This window comes from Polyergus mexicanus, unplaced genomic scaffold, assembly GCF_030449975.1.
Source record: "Polyergus mexicanus isolate NDT 795.1 unplaced genomic scaffold, iyPolMexi1.0 SCAF_26, whole genome shotgun sequence".
Taxonomy (NCBI): domain Eukaryota; kingdom Metazoa; phylum Arthropoda; class Insecta; order Hymenoptera; family Formicidae; genus Polyergus; species Polyergus mexicanus.
The window spans coordinates 3,164,982-3,187,139 of NW_027223346.1; the positions used below are offsets into that span (position 1 = coordinate 3,164,982).

Consider the following 22,158-nt stretch of genomic DNA (forward strand, 5'->3'; position numbering starts at 1 on the left):
AAAGTATATATTTATTTAAGTAAAACGAAAATCAATATTATTGCAAAATGTATTTATATGATTAAAGAAAATTTTATTTCTAGTGTAGCAATAGTTTTCGTTTTGAAGCGATTCTCTCTATTTGTCGACGACAAATAGAGCAAATCGGCATGCTATTGATTCGCTACGTGATTACCAGTAGTCGCTCGCTGGTAATTGTACGTGGACAGATCTCGATTGATTGGTGAAAATAAAAAGATCATTTTACCGATGTTTTTCGCGCCGTTAATTAATCATAATCGGGCGTCGCCTTTTTAAGTCGACCTTGTACGATATTGCGCGGCGCATAAGTAAGGATTATAGAGACGCGCCAATGGAACCCGAAGGCGATATGTTATTTTGATTATGAGCGCGATTGATGAATCACTTTACATGCCGAATCCGTGAGCGATATAAGGCACTCGGCTGAAACGCGCGCATTTGCATATATTAACGATCTCGAACGAATGCTAAGAATGGGCTTCTGAAAATATACATGTATCCGCAGACACACAGTTGTGCAGTTTTGGAACGTATTTACTTACTTATCGCGATGGCTCCATTTGGGGAGAGCCATCTCGCTAAAGAGGCGCGTATATTTCTGAGCCTTGGTAAGAACGGGAAATCGCATGCTTAAATTAGAAAACTTTTTCGAACCGCTCGTGTAATTCGTTTCTTTCCAGCAATTCGGATAATTCTTCAACTATTAGATATAAATTATTACTGTTACTCGACGGTGCAATCTTATTATCTTTCCTCCGTCAAGTTCCACATCCTCCTAAAGTTGCGTGATATAATTAACTTTTTTTTTTTATTGAATATATTTTAGAAGAAAATTTTATGTTTCTTATTACATTACATGCTTCTATTCTTACATATTCTTACTTTAATTCTCACGAGATGTAATCGAAAATTAATATCTGTTCGGATTAATTATAATCATAAATGTCACCTCGATCTTATTCGTATAAAATTTTAGACAAAAGATATTTCGCGAGTATACTATATTTTAATTTCAAAGAAATTACTTGTCATTTTTATTTCAATAATATTCTAAAAGCGATAAAAAGCGTCGGCAAAATATATGTATATGACTCATTGTCAGAATAAAGTTGTATCTCGAAAAGTCTCAAGGCGATTGTGGGCTTTAATGGGTTAATGGGACGTTAATCTCCGTCTCTCGCCGTGATGGTCTCTGATTGGACGATCATGCTATTGTGATAGAGATACACACGGTGTTTGTCCATTCGGGTGTGTACTTGGTATCGCGTATGTGCCTGTATTTACAGTGGCTTCGCCCTGATAATCCTCTCGCCTCCTACTCGGGATGTCCCGCTCCGACAGTCACGGCATGAGATAAAGCAAAGTTATTTTCTCTGTAAAAAAAAATTCTATCTGTAGACATTTCTCTCTTTTTAATTTGATTTAATTTTAACTTAATAATTTAAAATTATGAGAATGCGCTTAAAAACATGTTACTTTCTAAAAAGTATTTATTGAAGCGCTTTTAAACGATTCAAGCGTTACAAATGGAAGATAATGCTAATGTATTATTGAAACTTTTTTATATAAGTATGTATGTATAGATGCGATAGCTAGATAATTAAAAATATGGATCCACTTGAAATTTACTATATGATTAGTAAGATGATAGACAGATATTTGACATGCTCTTTTAAGTACGAAACGACTCCATTTTCGATTTCTCAAGAGATCGGCTCTGATCGACATATATTGGAACTTCATAACAAATTGAGTTAATATTCGGTGATCATTTAACGTTTGTCACCTTGAATACTTCTTTTTAGAAAACCTCGAAGAAGAAGGCTATTTTGCAATCGGTGGTATGTCTAGGTTTGTTTAGAATTTGCATAGAATTCCAAAAGTGCGTGAAATGAATCTTCCAAGTGACGGTAATGGTAGGTGTATGGACCGCGCATTCTGGGGCGCCGCATCTGCTAGACTCGATCCTGAGATGCCCGGTGGATCCGTCAGAAGGTACTCGACGGCCGGACAGTATCGCGAGTGCTGGCGCGAAAGCATGCGGCGCGAGTCTCGTCGAGTACTTTCGTTTCGCGCGTCGTGAATTCATTCGCATCGCTTGTCATTCATCGCCGAATTGTCCTCGCGACAAGGTCTAATAATTTTTCAATTAAGATCCGATCGAGCGACTCGAATCGTTTGCCAGAGATACATTGATTTTTTTCCATCAAATTCGGAGAAAGTCGTGCTGCTGATTCCTTTGAGAATTTCTAGATCGGCCCATAAGAGAATAAGCGTGATTGTGCGAATCACACCGAGATGTGTGTAGGTAAGTATAAACACCGCGCTCTTCCCCCTCATCTTCTTTCTATCTTTCCAGAATTAAGTTTTACTCCCTGCTGTCTTTCCTTTGCTCCGATCTCTCTTTTACGCCGACACGTGCATGCATTTTGCGTTTCCGAGAAAGGATCGACGAACGGTTTTTCCTCGAGGATATTACGCGAGTGGCATTGTCAGTCTCTTACATAACGAGTTGTGCATGCACACAGCCAGAAGCGATGAGAATCTTCTCAGTGCGCGAGTGTATTAGAAATGGTGTGTTTCCATCCGATACGTCCGTTTGATTTCGATTCGCGACGGTTGTAATTCGCTGATAACGATCGACAGATCGGTGAAATCGTCGTCACGTAGACCTCAAACTGTATTTGGTGTGAAAGCCAAGGTACCGTTCCCGTATATGATTGATCTTCAATGTCGCGCGATCCTAAAATGGATTCGGGCACGATCGAACGAGCCCGCTTCACATTTTCAACCAAAATGGCGACGTCCTTGACGAGGTCACGTGTCCAATGTTGCATCTGCGCCGCATACTAAAGCCTGCGGCACACGGTACGATTTCGCGTACTAGATCGCATGCGAGACATTTTGCTAGCAATTATCCCATACAGCACCGAAAGATTGCAGAAACGTTGCGTAGACCTTGCATTGAAACATTGTAATATTGCATGGAAATTGCGAAATGTTTTTGCAATGTTACTGCAAGTCTGCGGCAACGTTGAAATGTCCGCCCTTAGAAATATTACAATGTAATATTGCAGTAATGTTACGGTGCAATGTATTTGTAATATTGAAATGCGTTGCTACAAATATGCAGAACGCTTTAAATTTGATAGATAAACTTTGAAAATATATAAAGACATCCAAGAGAAATAAGAAAAAAAGATTGTGAATTTACGCAATTACGAGTTTTTTCTCTCTTGAATGTCTTTATATATTCTCGAAGTTTACTTATTAAAATCTGAAATATCGTGCGTATTAAAAAATTATTATCATATTTTTGGTTTTGTATTAGGAACGGAAACTATTTAACAATTTCCTGTTATCCAGTTAACATCGCTATTTTATAAATAATTTACAAGTTTAAGAAAATAGTAATGATTAAATAATTTAATTCATAAAAGTGAAAATTTTATTTATATTGATATTAGACTGTATTTTATATCTTAAGTAGACAATTAACGAATAATTTTAACTTTTTCGGACATTTATGTATCCGATTACTGAACGATCAATATCTGACTTCCCTGTGTTGGGATTGCATCAGATAAATTAAACTGATAAAAATAATTATATCTTTAATCTTATTAGCCGCTCTTTGCAAGCTTTATGTAATCATCGTGACTGAAACTTAAATGCGGGATAGATAACGCAACGCGCGCCGCATAGCGGTAAACAAACGAACTAGCGATTACCGAAAACTATTTTTTGTAATGTTTTTGAGAAATGTTGCTGTAACATTCTCATAAAATATTACAATTATATGTTCCAATAATGTATCAACAATATTACATTGCAACTTGCAAGATTGTAATATTACTGCAATGTGATTGCAATGTTCTATGCTGTATGGGATAATGGCTATGCAACTTGAAATATTATATGCTGCGTGTTGCTGTGCGTGCTAGCATACTAGTTTTTGGTAATAGATTCGGTGCTATATTTCACTATGGTTTTGTTGCTAGTTGCAGACGATACTACGACAAAAACGCGAAAAATAAAAATAGTAATAAATATAAAGACAAAAGTTGTAAATATATATAAATAATTATGTATTTTATTTATAATTATGTTGATATTAATTGAATATGTATATAATTAATTAAAAATGACAGATTTCCTAACCTAATAAAATTTTAAAAATTTTATTAATTCTTCCACAATAAATATCTTGAATCGTATCTTGACTAGATAAGCAATCATTGGCTATTATCTAGAGGATTTCTAGAATCTTGAAGAATTTTGTTGAAATCTCTAGAAATCTTATAACTAAAATATTAACCCAACACGTAAGATAATCTGCACACGTGTGAAGCCAAAACTAGTAACACTCTTATGATTGGAACACGTAGAATACTTCGCTAAACAGCACGCAACGAATAAATTAACAAAATCAGTACGAAAAATCGTACCGTACGCTGCAGGCTTAAAAATTGTTGATCCATTTGCTCGCGGTGTTTTTCGCCGCGCATTGAAATCACCGCGGCCGGCAATTCAAACGTTTCGCGCGCTTTGTGTTTTTTTAATCTTAATTTGCTTATCTAGTCCGATTTCGCTACTATCAATTGAGGCTAATTTAATATTCTTCTTACCTATATTATGTTTATATTGCAATCAACATTGCAATATTTTACATTGGTGAAACTTTGTTGATGTATCTTTTTGAGAAGAAATATGTTCTTATTTTAATTAGAGAAAGAGAGAATTTTTCTTTTAAAATAAAATAATAGATATTTAATATGTATCTTTTTATAGAAAGTTTTGTATATTAAATAGTAGTCAAAAATAAATTTTATTAAGCGAATTAACAATATATTTAGAAAGTGCTACTGAAAAGACAGAAGTATTGTGAAAATATAGAAGAAATTGGCAGTGAGTATGTTTATATATGAATTTATACATAAAGTACACTATGTCAATTATTTTAACCCGCCTTTATGAAAAAAATATTGCAGGATTGATTGATAATTCGATGTGTGAATAAGAAATAAAATTATCATTATCTACTGATATACAATTTATCGACGCTCTACTATCAAGGAAAGTTATTTTTTACGTCGAGTTTTACTATTACTCTCGCCATTCATTCTATTCTAGACAAAGTGCGTAAAATGTCACGGACGACTTTTCGAATCATTTACTTATACGCGCTGACGCATCCCTGACGTCACACGCATATCCAATAAGGTGAGACTAACATGGTCGTATCACGGATTGCCAAAGAAACGTGTTGTCGATGCAAAGTGCATGTTTGTCCTTTTAGATCTATTCATGAGATATAAAACATTCGTTGGCGTGATCTTTCTGAAAGCAATTCGAAAGTAAGGAAATCAGAGATATTAATAAACATATCTTTATAAAATTAATCTTATATACAAATTTTGTATACAATAATCTTAAGTATACATTTAATATGTAATGAATATAAAAATGTTCATTAATATTTACTAAAATATTTATTTTATTTAGAAATAATACTTTGTTATTAATTTCTTCACTAGTCCTTTATATGATTAAATTGTACGGTAAGATAATTATTATAATTATCATGCAATTAAAAAATTTATAATTAATATTATTATATCAGAGAGATGAGTGAAACGTCACATCATTAAGAGATTGTACGATAAATTATATTTTATACATTATGGACTTTTATGATGTATCTGAAGGTGGCATCGAGCACATTTTGTAGCAATGTGCAGTCATTTTAAAACCACATTTTACGATCATTGGATCCTAGAAAAAAATCTAAATATTTATACGTACCTGTCTATAATTCGAGATGGGGAGAACGCGTGCGTAATTTTAACCGCAAGGACGCCAGTGTTCAGAGGCGTAGGCAAAGTTCTCTTTAAAGCAGATTAAATTGCTCTGCTTGAAGAATTCATTATGATCAAGCGGCAATTAAGATGGCGAACGAGAGTTAAGAGAGCGCTTAATATCTGGTATAATTACCATCACGAGACGTTATCAAAGTAATACATTGTGCGTTGACACTAGTATTATCTATCACTGTGATTAGAGAAATTAAATAGATAATTTTTTTATTATAATCTATTTTAGTGTATTATATGTATAATACTTTACTCTATATATTTTTTTTTCTTTCCAATATCACATGCTAATTCTATCACTAGTATTCCCTTCTTCTCTCTCAGTTTCTAGAACCGATACTCTCAGGGTCCGCGGAGGAATCGATTGTTTCCCAATCGCGCATCAATTAACCTTTCGGTCAAATAAACAACTCAATCCATACGAGCTACAATCAAAAACATGCGCGAATGATTAAGGGAAAAAGTACGCCATTGAAATATAGAACATAGGCAACCGGCCATTCGTGGTGTCTTTAACCATTTCAATATCATATCGCGTAGATCATATCGAGGTAGTCGCGATTACAGGGCCGCGTGTCATCGCCTTCGGCTTCTATATTCGCAGAAAAAGCTTCTCGATGAATTATTGCGCCCCGCGTCCCATACGCAAGCTCATCTTCTCGTCTTCTCCACACGATGACATGGTACGCCATTTTTATTCGCTCAATGCGCTCAAAAATCTTCGATATCGACATTATATTTGTTAATATAATTGATGATTTCGATGTACACGACGATATTTTTTTACTATAAATTAAAATAAGGTTTTCTCTATTAGATAATTTATAACAGAGTATGTTTTTGTTATTTATGTGCAGAGAAACCGAAATTCATGGTATGTCAATTGAATTTCTCTTCGCAACGATTGATTGAGTGACTTGACAGAAACATCAAGATTTTATAGTAGACATTAGACATGATCGAATGATGGAGGTAATTTCGACACGTCGGTACGAAGTCCGTCCACCGACAAACACCCACTCCCCTATTCTCGTGAGTAATTTTTTTCCGCCTCTTTAAAATGCATTTTTTCAGGTATTCACTTGTTTCTCCTTCGGTGTTCGTCTTTTATACATTTGGAAGAAATGTCGTATATGAAAAATTGATGGAATTATAAAAATTATTCGAGAATAAGCTGAAGAGAGAGAAACATAAAAGTTTGCCGAGTAAAAGATGATAGAAAATTGAAATGCAAGATTGATTAAATGGAAAATTGATTCACTTTGGTCGATAATTTCTATTAATTAATTATTCGTGAAATTTCTTTCAATTAATTTCATTTTAATGATATTTTTTGAAGTTTTCAATAATTTTTTAATTAATTATTCTCGATTGATTCGAATAATCGTGTTAGGCCGATTTCCCGCAAATCACTCGTGTATTTATTCAGAGTTGATCTTGTGAATAATTTTACATCACGTTAACGTCCTTGTCGGATCGGAATCCGCCGGGTGTCGGTCAGGAGTTTAGTCGCATGTAACATGAAGTAAGAAAGCGGTTACGGTGAAGTTATTTGCGGTAAACGTACTTCTCGCGATACGTAACTTCCCTGGAATGTCCTTAACCAAAAGGAATCGCCGTTTCACTCCTCTGCTGACGTTCACGTTCGTAGGCGGATTTACATACGTATTGTTTCCTTTTTCAGGTTGACCCTGAGAATTCCGTGGCATTAATCAAAGAAGGTAAATTCTCCGCACAGAAATGTTAATTCACGAACGAAAATGGTAATCTATGGTCATTCATATCGTCAGCGTATAAACTGAAAGTTTTTTAAGATGTGGTGGTACTAACATCGGCATAACTCATCATATAAACAAAAGCAATGAAGAACAGGTGAAGGAATATACGATAAATGTGAAATAGCTGGCAGATAAGATATTCCAACACATAGTCAATCCACATTCAAATCGTAAGAGACGAATATGTAATTAAAATTTCTTTTTTATCTCTTCGTAATCTTGACGAGTTCAAACTTACGTACGCGCTATCAAGTTTAAGTAAGGTGCTATCTAAAAGTGCCGTAAGATGTCTAACTCAAGAGTTTCCAATATTTAAGTGAATCGTATCCCCTTGTCAAACCCTCATTTCTGTTATTTAAATAAAAGATTAGATAGTATAATGTCAGCCAGATATTCTACAAACATAAATCAACAAACGCATCCTCTTTTCCGTTTGCTTTCTTTGTCAAACATCACGATCACAGAAATAACTGTGTTTACCCGATGCATTTTAGCTATTGTTTCGCTCGTTTGGCATAGTTTGAAATGTTCGCAAAGTCGCGATAGATGACATTATAAAAGATATTTCTGTCATATTGTTCGTCGACTCATCACTCGTGTTTTATGCCCGTTTGTTCTTATTTCTTGTCTAAAAGATCATTTTTGCTCAATGAACGAAACTGAAAGGACACCCACTTCCGGTTTTTAGAGGAATGGGAGACTCGCAAGAAAAAGGAGATCACGACTACTCGGCAGATCGAGACCAGGGTGAAACGGCAGGTCGTCCTCGAAGATGGCGAAGTGGTTGTCGATTCTGGTCCTCTCGTTACCACCAACACTACCGAGGATGTCGAGCAACAGGAGCACACGACCCAGGAGGTTTGCACGCGTTTATTGTATCGGCGAATATAAGTAGTAAATTCTAAAATAAAATAATTTATTTATAAGAGAGAGAGAGAGAGAGAGAGAGAGAGAAAGAGATGTAAATTTTGAATATAGCATAACCACAAGTGATGTATAAATCTATAATTGGATTTAATAATGTCAAATCAGTTTTTTTGGTATCTTAAATTTTTCTCAAGTTTTATCTTTATATCTTTCCTCCTCTATACACTAACCAAGAAGATTCTGCATTGTTTTTATACAAGTTAAAATTTCGTGGAGATGAAAGATGTAACAAGAATCAATTGCAAAAACTTTATCTCGCTTCTCTACGAGATGCATCTATTGTTCGTTGATTCTGTATACATTCGCGCATCGGGATGGAACTCGGCCTCCTTTGTAACATCACGCGCCAACGTGTACAGAACGTGCTTTTAACGTCCGCGAACCGGTGTTTAGAGACGCACGACCGGGGATCAACCGCAGGAGGTCGACTGGCGGCCGGCGGCAGGTGGTATTGTGACCGGAAGTGGCGGTAACATCGTGCAAAAGGAGCTCAACGAGACGGTGGTGAGGAGCCGCGAGGAGATCGAGGAGAGACTCGAGACGGAGGATCGTCAACAGCTGGGAGATATCTCGGACGAGGTATATGTATATATACAGGGTGTCCCATAATTCGCGAATCACCCGTCATGTGTAGGTAGAGCAGATGAAACCGAGAAGAAAAATCCTTTACCATTTTTTTCTATAACACTTAATAAAAGAGTTATTATCGGATAAAGTCTGGCCAATCAGCGCCAACTTTTCATGCTGTGAAGTGTGCAGCGGCGCACACTATCCGGCGCGCGGCTAAAGATCGGCGCTGATTGGCCAAACTTTACTCAATAATAACTCTTTTATTAAGTGTTATAGAAAAAAATTGTAACGGACTTTTTTTCTCGGTTTCATTTGCTCTACCTGCACATGACGGGTGATCCGCGAATTATGGGATACCCTGTACATATATATATATATATATATGCACACACGTGACGCACCAACATCTGAATTCCACCTGCGCGTGCCGCAGGGAATACGGCTTTGGCGCATTCTCTTTCCCGGCATCTCACGCGTTGCGAAAAGGTCGCGTTGTTTGTTCTCTCTCTAAAAATTCCCCATTCCATCTAATAACTCACGCGCGCGTTGTGTAAAGATATATATCTTAGCTCGATGGGATTCGGTCAGCACGATGCTAGAGATGTTCTTACGATTCTTACAAAAAATTACAAATAATTTCTATAAAGTTTTTAAGAAGAGAGACATGATATATTCAGAAGATATTTATGAAATTAATATTGTCAATTTTTGCGGAAACTATTTTTAAATGCAAAGAAGAGGTATAAGATAAAAATATTACATTTAAAATGGCTCTCTGTAACTTTTAACATAAAAGGTTTGGAGAAATTTTTTGATTGTATAACGATTATGAAATGTCTTGTATCTGAATGAAAAAAATTTGTCCTCTCTCTTCATCTTCTTTTTATAAAAGATGCAATATATAAGACAAAGATATATGTATCCAGTTATTCCTAAACTAACATATTGTTTTCTGATAATTGTTTCACTGTCGCGTTTATTTTTGTGATACAAACTATAAATTAAGAATATTAATTTGACGTTGCTTAATATATGGTAATAACAACATACGGATAATGTTACTTTCTGAATGGCATAATGATACATGGTGCACTTACGCGCGTCTACTGCGCATAAATAAGTCAAAAAGAGAATAGTATTACATTAAAAGTAAGAAAAAAAAAATCCTTTTCTTCGTTCGATACTGATCTATGCAACTGCAATCTACGGCAATCGCAAGGAGGTTTTACAAATCTCGCAAGGATATTCGGGGGAAGAGGACTGGATTGCGAAAGACGGGCAACAGGTATATGCGCAAAAGATGCTCTCGCGCGTATGAACGATTCAGGATGGAGGAGGTCAGATCGTTCTGAACGAAGATGACGAAGGAAGGACGGAGTTAAATGGCGAATAGCGAACTGTGGAAAGTGAGAGAGCGAGGGAGAAAGAGGGCAATATAAATTGAGAGAGAGAGAGAGAGAGAGAGGGAAAGGGATCTCAAGAAGTGGAAGTCGATGATCTCTCGATTTTGCTCTCCCTTCACCCAATGGCGATGAAGGAGCCATGAGATGCCGCAGCCGCAGTCTCAGCAGCTGTTCCGTACGTCTCGCGACCGCACGAGTGCAATCAGCCGCGATAGTGTGTCTCGTGCTTGGCAATATCGACGAGAGGGACACTTTTGTCCCCGACACAGAATTTGTCTGTTTCTAGCCTCGAGATTCCTGCTGATCATCGTCGTCGGTGGCCGGACCGGACCAGTTGTCCTCGCGCGAAAGATGCCGGGGGATAATCCGGTCGGAAATACATGCGCTGTTTAATCGGACGCGACATATCGGCGGGACGTATCCGTTTATCCTTTCGGCGAAATGGAAGCTGGGATAGCTTCGTTCCGGAGTGCATAAACGCATCGCTGCAAGTAGACCGGAATATATTGTATATTCGATCGAAGTCGTGGTCTCTCAACACGGTGGACAATTTTTCCGGTGCGTCTCGTGACGATTCGTCATGCTCGTCATCGTCCTCGACGTACTCGCGCACGGATACCGAGTCGTTCTCTCTGCGAAGGTCAGGAGAATCGCGTCGTGTCATCGTAAAACCGGCACTTTGCATAATTTTTAATTCACTTGTCGCCGCGCAGACGGCTCACGCGCATACAAATGAGCGTTATGCATCTCGCGACCAATTGACATGCATATAGATCAACGAGTTTAGAGAGATCGCGAACGTGGAGTTTTAAAGGAAAATTGCAAATATATAAAAATAAGAATCACATTTTCAAGTGTAGATCAAGGATAAAAATCATAATATTAAGATAAATGATACATAAAAATATTTAAAAAATACTAAAAAATATTATCAGCGATCGATTGATCGGAGAATTATTCACTGCAAATTGTCACAAAGACCTTATTATGACGTAATGAGGTAGCTTGTGAAAACTGATAACCGGTAATTATCATCGGTAATTACTTTTCTCCTATTGAGTTCAAGTAATTTAGATGATATCTACGTATAAATGTTCGTGTCAATTAAACTTCATCAAAGATAGCTTCGTGATAATTTTCTCACATCTTGATCTATATTTATACTATAGTATATACGATTGCGTGCACTTGTTCCATATTGCAACTCTTCTCGAGCGCTGCATCCCTCTTTAGAAGCAATATATTTTCGGAAGAAAGATGCAAACGGGCAAAGCCGGATCAGCCGGTTTTTCTTATGATGAGATTTCGAAATATGTATATCGGGAGAGGAAGAGGACTTTCGCGCGGAGGTAATACCATAAACTGGTCCGGCGGGGGTTAACGCGGGTACATCTGGTTTTCAGGCATACCAGAAGGCGGTGCGTAACAATAAGGGCGACTTGCGAGTTGCTCTTGCTGAATCTTCGAAACAGTTGGCGCCGCAGTCCGGTCCGCGGGTCATTCAGCACACGACCAAGTCGAACAAAGTCATCGACACCGAGAAGACCTTGGAGAAAAAGGAACTGAAGGCTGATGGATTAATCGTTACCGAGAAGAAGCGAACGGTCGAGCACGAAGAGGTGGATCGCAAAAACGCATTGTTAATATACACTCTCGCTTTCAATTTTCTTCTCTTATCTCAAATCTATCTTTGCTATTTTAATTTTCTTTAACGAAAGAGAAAAACGATATATTATTATTTGTTATTATATTTTATTAAACAATAATATATATATTTATAAGAAATAAATAATATTTTGATATATTAAAATGATACAAAATTATATATGACGGAGAGACAGTGCAAGTAATGCGATCATTTCGGTTTTAGATCAACGACGACGAGATTCCGGACGACGGCGGGAACGACGACGACGCCGCGGAAACGAAAAAAGAAGGTTCGCAGAGATACGCGAAGAAGAGAGAAGAGGACGTGGTAGACTACATCTCGGCCGGCGAGAGAGTCGGCCGAGAAATGCGCTACGTCGCAGAGACAACCGAAGGAGAACGAATAGGCGACTGGTCACCATCACCGACGGGTATGCGGACGACTCGTTTCCACAAATACTCCGGTAAGTCGCCTTTCTCCGTTCATTTTCTACCATCGGGTTCCACATGTTTACAAATCGTCGGCAATTACCTGATAATAGTACCTTCTTTTCCATTCTCAAGTATATTCACATATTGTCACATTATAGTATATTATATTCAAGAATGAAAATTCTGTATTTAACAAAAATTGTTTAAAGTTTTGTTATTTTGATCTTGAGCAATTAAAATCGAGGGATTGTAATTCCCCCATCAATACAATTCTCTGATGTAAGAAAAGAAAATTGCAAATTACTATAGGCTTCTCGGATGCCGGGCGAAAGGATGCTCTAACGAAAAAATCGTTGGATCTGGAAGAAGAGGATGAAGCGAGAAAATTTGAGACTTCGAAATGGCTGGAGAGCCACTTTGGCAGCGACTCGCGTTCGTCTCACGGATCTCTTGACGCCGACGACTCTCCTCTTCCAACCAGCACTAATACGAGTTACATCAACGTTACTATGAAATCCTGCACCCCGAAGGAACGCGAGTATGAAAACGTAAGCTCCAGCCGTCATCACGGACGTGGTAGAGATTCGAACTCACCTTCAGGATATTATCATGGAATCAGCGAATGGTCGGAACGATATCAAGGAAGAGGTATAGAAGATATAACTTTATTACAAAAACGTATCTTCGATATTAATACGAAAGGATTTTTATCTTTGAGTACATATTATGTAACGTATGTGTAAATTATGTTGTAAGAGGCACAAATATAGGAAGTCATCGTAGGAAATATATTAATTGGTTTATGTAAATATAATATATTCTGCGTAGAGAAACAAAATCACGCACGATCGAGCTCTCCAGTTCGATATGTGGAAACTGTTCGTACCAACGGACATGCCCATGGGCATAAGAGAAATCCAGTTGAATCGTCATATTCAAAAACTTACGAAACGTTTCGACGTGAGTACCAAAACTCTATCGAGGAACGACAACGTACTCCCTCCCCACCGATTCGTCGGAGATCGAAAGAACAAGTATGGATATTTTTCGTCTTTAATTTTATATATGATAATAATATTTATCATTTCATAAATAATTTAAAAGAAAATATAATTTTAAATAATAAAAAAGTTATGTATACGTTTATACTTGTATTGTTGATTATATAAATATAATTATAGGTATATTGAACGATTCATCGATTTGTATCGCATTGCAGATTTATAAAATGTTTTACTGTATTATGAAGCGTTGAATTTTGTTGATTACATTTCTAGTGGGCAAAATCTGAAGAAAAAATTCATTTGAACGAACCATTGCCGGGTCGTACTTCAAGCCCGGTACATGTGGTGCAAAGAACTTGGGAGAGCCGCAATCGCGATGCTCAAGCACAGACCCCAGAAAGAGACGATTATAAGAATATCTCGCCGCGATCGCGATCAATCTCACCAAAGTTACCACCAATTAATCGCGAAGAAAAGAAGTCTGATACTTCACGTGCGTCGAAAAGTGAGCCTAATTCTTCTCTAATAAATTCAAGATAATTAAATCCGGTGACGTAACTAGAACTATTAATAACATCTAAAAAAAGTTTGCGATAATACTTAATGGCTAATGTGTTATATTGTAAATCTTCTTATATACAGATACTGGTTCTAAATATAAGATCGGTGAATCCTTTCGGAAGCTGGTGGGAAAATTACGTTCAGCCAGTACGGAGAGGAAGAACAAGCGGGGAAGCGGCAATTCGGCCTCGCAATTGACGCAGACCGATGACAACGGTCCGACTTATTTGCAATACAACGTCGTCGACCGAAATATTCCTCTCGTCAGTGAAAGGGATATGATAGAAGATAAACCGCCTGAGAGACCGCCGTGGTCGCCGCGAAATGTCAACGTGCCGAATAAAGCCACCAAAATAACCACTAGAACAGCCAATCAAGTCGTTCAAGAGCAATGGCAACGTGGTGAATCCACGCTACCGCCTTTACAGAGATATTACTTGGGCGAGGATCCTTTCGGCGGCAGCATCTATGGTCGCGAGAAAGGGTACGAGATCGGCAGAGATCGACAGCGACACGGAAGACCACGAAGTTCTGGTAGAGTCGCTGTAGATTCCGAGAACAGGTAATCGAAATACTCTCGATATATGATGTAGTTAATTGAGAGCGAGACAAATTTTGGCTGACAAGTTTTTATTATTTAAATTAAATCGCATTGTAATTAATCCATTATGATTGTTCGTTATTATCAAGACATATTTTTGCCATTGAAATAGTTTCTTATAATATGTTATAGATTTTTTTTTTATTTTCATCTTTGTTTCAATTGAAAATTAAGAGTTCTTATGGATTAAGTTAGAGAGAGAGAGAGAGAGAGAGAGAGAGAGAGAGAGAGAGAGAGAAATATTAACAAATTATAAAATATGATCGATTTTCACCTACAGAAAAAATGAATTGCAAATGAATTGAAAATGAAAATACGAAGAAGATCTATAATTTAATCCGAGATATTTTATATATCTAATGCATGCAATGTTGTTTCGAAAATATTTCATATTTTCATTTATTGTCAGCAAAAATTTGTCTCTCAATGTATATCAGAGTCCGCCCTCGTATTAAAATAGACGATAAACTCGCTATCTTACGTCGCTTGATCGCCAAAGACAGAGTTAGCTGTACACAAGCTTCAGGAGCCAAATTGCGCAAACATCTAAATCCGCTTGGGTGTCTTTAAATCGGTTCTCGATGATCCAAACTCGCTTCGATTTCGGGTGAAGGCTGCATGAAGGGACGCATGAATCGAATCGTGTACGATGAGCCATACGCTAGGTTCATTCGACGAGAAAAAGTTCATCTTGTGACTCGGGAAGAATCATCTTTTGGAAACGACCGCGTTTCAGCATTGCCTCCAGCTCCCTCGGCAGGTTTAGCAAATCCACCAGCAGACTGATCGGCGATTACGAAAAAGAGGAGCAGTTCCGGTCCATCCAGACATTACCGCGAAATCTGCACTCCACCGGTGGTGGACAATCGACTCGTTCGCAGACAGCATCGCAGATTAGACGACACCAGGCCACTCACATCGGCAGACATGGCAAAACAGGCCAGCAACACGGTAGCATGATCAACATATCGATCAAGAACGCCGTGAACACGCCAACCAAGTTGAATATGACGAGCGCCTATAGCACTCTTCAAGCACCGCCGAAACCCGAACGGACGTACAAATCATCGCTGTCCCGCAGCAGAAGCTTTAACGTAGATGTCGACAAGAACGGCATCGACGCACCGATACGTGCCCCGTATACCTCCAATTTGCATCTGAACCGGTTGGACGAAACACCGCCGTTGAAGAGCCCCGGTATTCTCGCCAGCATTAGTCGCAGTAACAGAGATCTGTTAAAAGAAGGTAAATATTAAGGTGGTCGCGTCAGTGACCATATATATCGGGTATTAATTTACATTTTCTCCTCCCCTTTCCTTCCTCTTTTTTCCTGAAATGCATATGCAAAAATCTTCCACCTTTAAAGCATGAGTGAAAAACTACAGCCCTGGTAAAATAATGAATTAAATATGTATTTTACATGTATTATAGATTTTTGTACGTATATATTTTCTATAATCTTGTATTTATTCTTCTGTCGGTCAACTGCCGCTGATCCCTCCTATTCTTATAATTATATTCTTATAATTAATGATCATACATGTTAGTTCTATATGTATAATAGATATATACTATTATACAGGATGTCCCAGTGTTAGCGCATCATCTACTAATGATAAATTCTTAATATCATTTTAAGATGATTTTTCCTCAGCAAAAATATTGAGTCATCAATAATTTCCGTGTTATAAGCGATTTAAAAAAAAGGGCTTTTTGCAAACTAAACTTTATAGAAAGTTAAAACTACATTTTTTAGTCAAGTTTAGATAAAGTTCACTTTAATAGAGAGAGAGAGAGAGAGAGAGAGAGAAAGAGAATTTTAATTTAAGGTTTATTGTTAGTTAGAAAGATATATGATGGAAAAATTGGAAACTTGCAAAAAATGGTGACCTCTCTCGACATTTTCGTTGAAGAAAAATCGTCTCCAAATGATCTCAAGAATCTGCCATTAGCAAATAGTGCGGTAACTCTGCGACACCCTGTATTTTCAAATTTATCTCTATTAATCAGTTGACCTTTTTTATTTCCACATTATCACGCAACTTATGTATTTTAATGTGGAGTGCTATCGATATAAGTAAATAGTAGACAGACATATCTTTGAAACTGCCCAACAAATTAGCAGATGGTGCTAGAATTTATATAATAGCCGTTTTTTTTATTTGAATGAGGAAAAATAGTTTAAGTTCTAATATGCAAAATATTTTTTTACAAAACGTTTATGTGAGTCAGATTGAATCACATCTAGAATGGAATATTGTATTGAAAAAACTGACTGATGACATACAATTGCTCCAAATCTTCCTAAATATTAAATAATTCTTCGTATTTTTTAACATTTATATGCTATGTATTCTCGATAGTTAAATTACTGATATTCTCACAAAAAGAAACTGTATGTTAAGATTGTTACTAATTTCGGTATATGATATACAATGTGTCTCATGTCTATTGTTCTTCTATCATCCATATATTCTTTAAACGCTTCAAAGTACATTTTTTTTTATTAACAGATAATTTTACTTGTTGACTTGTTCCTTTTGGTTCTTAGAAATGATAACCAAAAGGAAAGTATCGAGAACTTGAAACACTCTGTATATCCATCATCCCATATAATTTTTATTAAGTAAATGTAAGAGTTTCATATAGATGCAACATTACTTATATATTTTTGGTTTATAATATAAATATGTAATAAGTGTCTTTTCTTCTATCACATTTATGTACATACATAATATATATATCCTGGATTTTTAAAGATATTTTTACATATATTATACATACGTATACTTATATATACATTTTAAAAACATAAGCGGATAATTAACTAATAAATTTATTTAAAAAAAATAAAATTTATGCATACAGTAGAAAAAAACTATTATAATATCATCTTGGTCAGTTGCAAGAATTGCAATTAAATTTATTTAAATTCTTTAAATTTATTTCATCTTCTTTTTACGTGCAACATCAATGAATAATTTATAAAACTCCTTAATAGCAAAAAATGTAATCATTGCGTTTACAGTGTATGAGCCAAAGCACACTATACAAATATTATTAAGTATGTATAATATATATGCCAAGTATATTGATAAGATATTAGAGAGTATTCCCAAGGCAACAACAGCTGCAGAACAGGAGTAGTTATTAATTGTACCTGCGAAAAAAATATTTCCTCATTAATATATGAAAGAACATATATGCGCATAGAGATTTATGTCAATAACGAAATACATACTTAAAACTGCAACCAGAGTATAAAATGCTAAACCATATAATGGATTTGGGATATTAAATACGGAATTTTTTGGCAATAGTCCAAATCCTTTGCCATATCTGAAATATAATATATATATTAATTGATTATTGTGTGTGTTATATATGTCTATCTGAAATAATTTTATAATCACGTACACACATATATAGGATCGCCAATTTCAAATACCTTTTTATGTATATGTTACATCACGTCACATATTTTTAATTTCATTTAATATTTACACTACTTTCTTTATATTACCGATTTCAAATCGCATTGAAAGGAACGATATGTCTTACTCTTTACATCATAAATTTCAATATATTCTGCGTTTAAAAATTCGCGCTCGATTGAAGGCAGCAATCGTGGCAGCACACGTGGCGTCTCGTCGATCGCGATGCGGTGCAAGGTATAAAACGAGTAAAGTAAAATCATCAATACAAATGTATATATGGCGATCCTGTATAAGATAAAATGTATAGAATAAAAATTGTAAAATATTGTATAAAATGAATAATTTATTAGTATCACATTAAGTGAAGCACATGTCGAGGAACGTTGTCATTGATGCGGCGATAGCTATTTTTTTACGTTCTCACTTACTCGGTTATAAACACTTTGGTACAGCTGATATGCTCTGAAATGTCGCACATTGCTTCATACGAATCATCCTGTTCCTTTTTAGTTTCTACGACGTATGCGTAGTATGATAATCCCAAACCAATAATGCATGCGGACAAAATTCCGGCGTTGATTTTTCGTAATGCGCAGTTTCCAGTTGCTGACATTTTACTGAGGAATGGAATATCTGGAATATCACTGACTTACTAGAATACAAAATTCACTATCTCTGCACTGTGTACATATACATATCACTTACACATTGTACATCCTCTGGATTCTGAGATTCACTAACAACGTGGTCGTACACTTGTACTATAAATGATTCCGAGATAATGCTTTGGTGACGCATTCGCGTTTGAGTAATTATGTTTTAAAGACGATAACGCGAGAATCGATAGATTAATAATTCAACATGTTGAATTTTTAACTCGCCGTCACATCGATTTAATTTCAAATGTTCATTGATGTAGAAACCTGTTCTCTTGGGCAACTATATTTGCATAAAATCTGCCAAAGGTCAAACATTATGGAAATTAAATTTTATCGCATAGTCCGATGAATCAAATCTTTATTTTTTTTTTTAAATTTGTACATTACTTAGTAGATTCTTAAATAAGCTTATCTACAGATACACTCTGTGTGTTATACTCAGATAGAATAGAATTCAGAAAAAGCAGGATATTTATTTAACATAGTTGCCATTATTTATCTCTGTCGAATCCCTATTTAAAAAATTACATCGGTAATTACTTATAAGACTTACAAATTAAAGTTTAGATCTCAAAAAATAATTCTGTCTTAAAGTACATATCTCACAACATAATTCTTAATATTAATAAGAGAATATGTATATGTGTGTGAAAAAAATTTATATACGACACATTTTGCTAAAAATGATACATTCTACTTTCAATTTTAAGAAATTTTTATGATGAATGAAGATAATATTTAGTAAATAATTCTTAGAAATATAAGCTAATTAACTAGTTACAATGTATTAATTTTATTTGTAAAAAAAAAAAAAAAAATAATAATCATAGGAGCAATAGACTAGCTCAGGAAAGTTTTGTCCACACACATACAATGTATTTTTTCCACAGATTTCAAATATCTCGATTTGATATTCTTGCATTTATTCTTGCGGAGCCATTGCTCTGGCTTGAGCTTTAACACGCTTTTCATATTCCAAACGATTTTGGCTTTAAAAAAAAAAAAAAGTGCAATGATTAATCTTTAAATATTGATATTTTTATATCTTGTAATATGTCTCGTAAACAATACCAATATATTGTGTATGCTTCTGCTTGAGCTGGATCTTTCACATTTGGTTCATTTAATAAATCCTGAATGCCAAGAAGAATCTGTTTGATCGTGATAGCTGGTCGCCAGTCTTTCTCTTCGTCCAAAAGTGACAAGCAAACGGTACCGGATGGATAAACGTTTGGATGAAACAGCGGAGGTTCAAATTTACATTTTGGTGGACTCGATGGATAATCGTCTTTGAAAATCATACGTAGCTTATACAACCCACCCTCCCAAGGAGTCTGCAAAACTACGTGTTCAATACAAATGTACATAATTCTGTAATTCATCTGATAGAAGTTTACCCACAGATTTTTTTCCCGGTATTGCACATTCCCAACTCATCAAGTTAAGAGAACCATCCGGGTTTTTGGTTGGTCTAGCCACAAAACCCTGCAATCAATGAGTATCCTTGCATCATTCTTCGTTAATAAATATCCAGTCATTTTTGTACAAAATGCTAAAGTTGACACTGGGTCTGTTTTTTATAGCTGAACTGAGCTAAATTAGCTGCACTAGTTCAGAGTTTATCTTTCATCTTCCAGTGTGGAGAGAAAAAGTTAAATTCTGAATTAGTGCAGCCAGTTCAGCTATAAAGAACAGATCCATTACTATGAAAATTTTTGAAAATTTCAAGGAATCCCTACATATACTATAGATTTCGAGTTACAATAATCAAGTCTTCGAGAATTTTAAAATTTCGCTTTGCACACAAATATTATAATGCCTAATACGTTAATTAGAGATTAACCTATTCATTATCTTCTTTGAGACAAGACTAGATCGATCATTTCATAGAATTATTAATTAATTAAATAAAATGTTTGAGGTCACTTGATCTAGAACGTGATGCGAGCCAATGTTTACAGCCGCGAGAAACAACGTGGAATCGTAATCGACGCATTTCGCGCGCGCGAAACGGAATGATGACGGTTGCCGCGGGAACGCGGTCTGCTACGCGCAGAAACTCACAAAAGGATGATCCTTCCTCCATGCTTTTCGCTCCTCGGCGAGCCTGGCGATCGCTATGCCTGACATTAGGTCTGCGACGATGTGACGATCTTCAAGACAACAATCACAGGATACGCTCTTACGATGCGAAATAGTTCCCCACGTTCTCTCGATGTCCACAATATAAGCGGAAATAATCTTCGGTTCACCGAATTTGAATGTTTTGCCGGATGCTGCTACTTGGTGAAACCCACCAAAACGCAAACTCTACGCGAGGGTGCAACCGATGGCCAGCCAGAGACAACCAGAGGGTTACGTTAACACGCTGATCCGTGTTCGTAAAAGCGCTAGCGGATTCGTTCGCGATTTTTCACGAATAAAACGGACCGTTTAACAAGTACGGCTCGGTCGATAAAAAAGGCCGTTTTTCTTGGACTAAATATACAGTCGTGCACCAATAGAAATGGCTAGGAACTTGTCCAAGTCGTCGATTGACGAGTCCAGAAGCTAATCGTATATGGCTCGTGATTTAAAATTTATTGCTTGCACATTTCTATAATTTAAGAGCTGAGAATGGTAGATCTAAGTCGTTTAGGAGAGATAATTTTAGAATAAAAACGGGGAAAGGAAGAAAATTTGTCAATTTTTATTATTTAAGTAACTTTAATTAATTCGCTTCTGCTATGTATTGTATAGTTTTTATACTATATATTTAGATAATGAACATTTTATTATTCCTTTATAGGATTGTTGAATAATTCTTTGTATTATAAATGTAGCCACATCTATTTATTTTGCCAAGATTTGACAGATAAATCTTTTGTAGTTATCATGATGGAAATCTAATATTAATAGATTAAATCTGATTAAATTTTTTTTATTTTTAAAATTTTTATTATAATTTTCTATCATTGCATATTTTAAAACTTTGAATAACTTTTATGCAAATAATAACATACAACTCTGATAGCATAATACATATATTCTTTGACTATTCTATTTAGCGTCAAATATATACTATTTTGAGAATATTTCTTACAGGATTATCTATGAATCTTTGTAGAATATTCTTGTGTTAAAAGAATATTTTATAAATTTTGCTTAGAACACATTGTATTTAGAATGATCTCATTTTGAAGATCTATGCAGATTCATATCCATACAGCACTAAAGCTTGCAACAACATTGCTGCAACATTGCAA

The 22,158-nt window shown here is 35.9% G+C and overlaps 3 protein-coding genes across 12 annotated transcripts; 1 reads left to right on the top strand and 2 right to left on the bottom strand.

Annotated features, from left to right (window-relative positions):
• Positions 1-2,035: 2,035 nt before the first annotated feature.
• Chas (chascon) lies at positions 2,036-17,672 on the top strand. 8 transcript variants are annotated; one of them, XM_070313852.1, is made up of 14 exons: positions 2,037-2,329; positions 6,219-6,357; positions 6,435-6,577; positions 6,752-6,926; positions 7,579-7,615; positions 8,361-8,530; positions 8,993-9,178; positions 11,976-12,191; positions 12,443-12,683; positions 12,961-13,299; positions 13,480-13,685; positions 13,929-14,160; positions 14,298-14,778; positions 15,554-17,672. In XM_070313852.1, exons 4-14 carry the CDS (start codon positions 6,858-6,860, stop codon positions 16,071-16,073), a joined length of 2,697 nt encoding a protein of 898 aa, XP_070169953.1. In that variant the 5' UTR covers positions 2,037-2,329; positions 6,219-6,357; positions 6,435-6,577; positions 6,752-6,857; the 3' UTR covers positions 16,074-17,672. The 8 variants fall into 8 exon arrangements, with proteins under 8 accessions (XP_070169958.1, XP_070169953.1, XP_070169952.1 ...); XM_070313851.1 differs by having other exon boundaries at positions 6,219-6,577; XM_070313857.1 differs by lacking the exons at positions 6,219-6,357; positions 6,435-6,577 and having other exon boundaries at positions 2,036-2,329; positions 15,431-15,640.
• Vkor (Vitamin-K epoxide reductase) lies at positions 17,508-19,109 on the bottom strand. 3 transcript variants are annotated; one of them, XM_070313860.1, is made up of 4 exons: positions 18,960-19,109; positions 18,683-18,871; positions 18,059-18,156; positions 17,508-17,977 (listed from the first exon to the last, which is right to left on the bottom strand). In XM_070313860.1, exons 1-4 carry the CDS (start codon positions 18,968-18,970, stop codon positions 17,760-17,762), a joined length of 516 nt encoding a protein of 171 aa, XP_070169961.1. In that variant the 5' UTR covers positions 18,971-19,109; the 3' UTR covers positions 17,508-17,759. The 3 variants fall into 3 exon arrangements, with proteins under 3 accessions (XP_070169961.1, XP_070169960.1, XP_070169962.1); XM_070313859.1 differs by having other exon boundaries at positions 17,509-17,977; positions 18,683-18,887; positions 18,960-19,107; XM_070313861.1 differs by having other exon boundaries at positions 17,509-17,977; positions 18,683-18,906; positions 18,960-19,107.
• Positions 19,110-19,704: 595 nt separating this feature from the next.
• Positions 19,705-21,267, bottom strand: Lwr (ubiquitin conjugating enzyme lesswright). The gene is made up of 4 exons (XM_070313937.1): positions 20,978-21,267; positions 20,315-20,398; positions 19,985-20,247; positions 19,705-19,902 (listed from the first exon to the last, which is right to left on the bottom strand). Exons 1-4 carry the CDS (start codon positions 21,041-21,043, stop codon positions 19,836-19,838), a joined length of 480 nt encoding a protein of 159 aa, XP_070170038.1. The 5' UTR covers positions 21,044-21,267; the 3' UTR covers positions 19,705-19,835.
• Positions 21,268-22,158: the final 891 nt, after the last annotated feature.